The 2,500-nt window shown below is 38.3% G+C and overlaps 1 protein-coding gene across 1 annotated transcript in view; it reads right to left on the reverse strand.

Annotated features, from left to right (window-relative positions):
• Positions 1-2,168: 2,168 nt before the first annotated feature.
• LOC310779494 (dachshund homolog 2-like) overlaps positions 2,169-2,500 on the reverse strand; it is a gene marked incomplete at its 3' end in the record, with an annotated part of 16,379 nt that continues 16,047 nt past the window's right edge. Inside the window, exon 3 of the mRNA XM_083640027.1 lies at positions 2,169-2,178. Coding sequence (XP_083496153.1) covers positions 2,169-2,178 — 10 coding nt within the window. The remainder of the gene's footprint in view (positions 2,179-2,500) is intronic.

Here is a 2,500-nt window from a genome sequence, read left to right on the forward strand (position 1 = left end):
TGATTAGCTCTGCAGTTAGCCGCGTAGCCTGCAACAAGCTAAAACACTTTCTGTTCAACTTACAGGTTAACATTAGTTGCTCTTCTAGCAGACAACACAGTGCTGTGGAACAAGCAAAGGCTTACCAGATCGTTGTAATACGTGCTACGTGTCCCGTAATCCATACTGCCTTAACGTTTAACGTTTTAAAAGTGGAATGTAAGGTTAAAGTGGAACGTGACGTTAATGCAAATTTAGCAACAATTGTCACAATTTCATTTCGGTTTTGCCTTCAAAATAAAAGCACAATAAAGTTTGTTTTTACAATAAACATTAAAGTAGTAATCTAACTACGAGACCCAACATAATGAACATAAAAACACGAGGAACCTCTATTTTAATGAAAATAGACCAGCAGAACAAATACAAAGGAGATGCACAGCTATGTGGTTTAAAGGTTGATTCATAGCATTCTTCTTTATTTAATTGGAAACCTTATTTCCTTATTTAATGGGAAACTTTTGTTTCATAAGGCATCAAGAGAAGAGACTATCAAGTATAGGTCATACCCATTATGCAAAATTTCTGTGGTCTTGCGAAAACTAGGTAGCCTACTTCTGCAGATAATATATACTAAAGAAAATCACTAAAACCCATAATCTTGAAAAGTTATCTTTTAATTAACCATACGGTGTAACAAAAACACATTGTTGACCACGAATTAAATACTCGGTATCGGTATTCGGTATCGGCAAGTACCCAGATGTCAGTACTCGTACTCGTACTTGGTCAGCAAAAAAGTGGTATTGGGACAACCCTAGCTCTGACCTAACCAAATCTAACTGACATATTGTGAACACAAAACAAGGAACACTTCTGATATAATATGATATGAGTGTGTTAGTAGAGTGTATCACTCAATACAAAAAATAAAGGCTTTCATAGAACCAAAAGCCTATGGCTTAGTCTGCAGAAAAAAAACACAACAAAAGCCATAGTAATTTAGACTCAGGTGTGCATAAACTACTTCCTTTTTTAAATACAAAAATGTGAAATGACAGTATTATCGCTTATTGGACAGGAGAAGCAGGTATTTGTCAGTTATAGTATCGCCTGAAAGCCAAAGCCCAATCTGGGGGTAAATAAATTGCAGCACCCTTCCTATGGTGATAGTGAAGTTCTGAATCACCTTAAAGATATTCGAGACAAAATTAATTGTGTTTCTGATGACTGGATCATCTCTTTTGGAAATATTGACCGATTAATTGCAGGTGGCAACTTGTTCTCTAGCAACAGTTTTACTAGCTTTAACTAATAATATATTTTTGCTACATTTTTGTTAGCAGGATTTTTGCAATCTACATTTTTTACTATACTAGTAATATTTTTGCTACATGTTTGCAAACTGTTTGCTAGCTGCAGCTTTGCTCGTAATATGTTTGCTACATTTTGCTACAGTTGCTATAGCTACCTTTTTGTTAGAAACCTTTTTACTGCCTGACCCCAATTATTATGTTGCTATGTTGCTATGTAAAAACATCATAACTGAGCCTTTGATGAGTTTGAAGAATTTTGTTATAAACTTGTTATAAAATAAAGGAATGAATGAATGAATGAATGAATGAATGAATGAATGAATGATGTTGAAGCTACAAACAACATTTTCTTCGCTCCTTAACAGCTTGGATATTTGGGAAGTTACTATAGGTTGAGGCGATGTCTCGTCATAGACGCTGGGGTAGCATGGCTCAGCCTGGCTGGGGGCGTGGTCAGGGTGGGGTAAATCCCCCGTTCTATCCATTCAGCAAAGTTAGAATTTAGCTGCTAGCCCAGTCCAGGAAGACACGATCAGGGATTCAACCACTGTCTGCTCTAGAATCCCCAAACCTGTTTAGAGCCGCAGCACCATCCTTTGGTGAGTAAGCCCATTGAGATACAGTATATCGGCGGTTTTACCCCACTCGCGCGCCAGCCGTATAACATTTTGTGGGCGTTCCCACACACGCCGACTGTCTCTATGTTTTCTCTTTTAATCTTCATATTGTTTTTGCCAAACTTCCACACAGCTTCGACTCTCTTCTCCAAAAATGGACGTGCAGCAACTCTCCACACTAACACAATAGAGACAGATAGTCCTACTGTCACCTACAGTACTGCTGTTTCCCAAATCATGGTATCAGTGCACTTTGTCAGTACAGCCTGTAACAAAGGGAGAAGGGACAGGGCAGAAATAGATCTGTAAGTATGAGACAGCAGTTTGCAGCCAATGTTGTTGTTTTTGGCAGAAACACCAATAAAGCATCAGAGTAGATAAGAGAAACTAAGATAGAGACTGGTAGAAATAGAGTCACTGTGGATAAGAGAACGTCAAATGTCAAATGTAAAATGGAGAGTGATTAACAGAGAGAGAGAAAACGAGAGAGAGAGACATAGAGACAGAATGGGAGAAAGACGGAGGTAGAGAGAGAGACAGAGAGTGGACAAGCAAACATCAATCACTGCATCATCTGTATGCTTTCTC

The sequence above is a fragment of the Poromitra crassiceps genome (assembly GCF_964638095.1).
Source record: "Poromitra crassiceps genome assembly, chromosome: 7".
Taxonomy (NCBI): Eukaryota; Metazoa; Chordata; class Actinopteri; order Beryciformes; family Melamphaidae; genus Poromitra; species Poromitra crassiceps.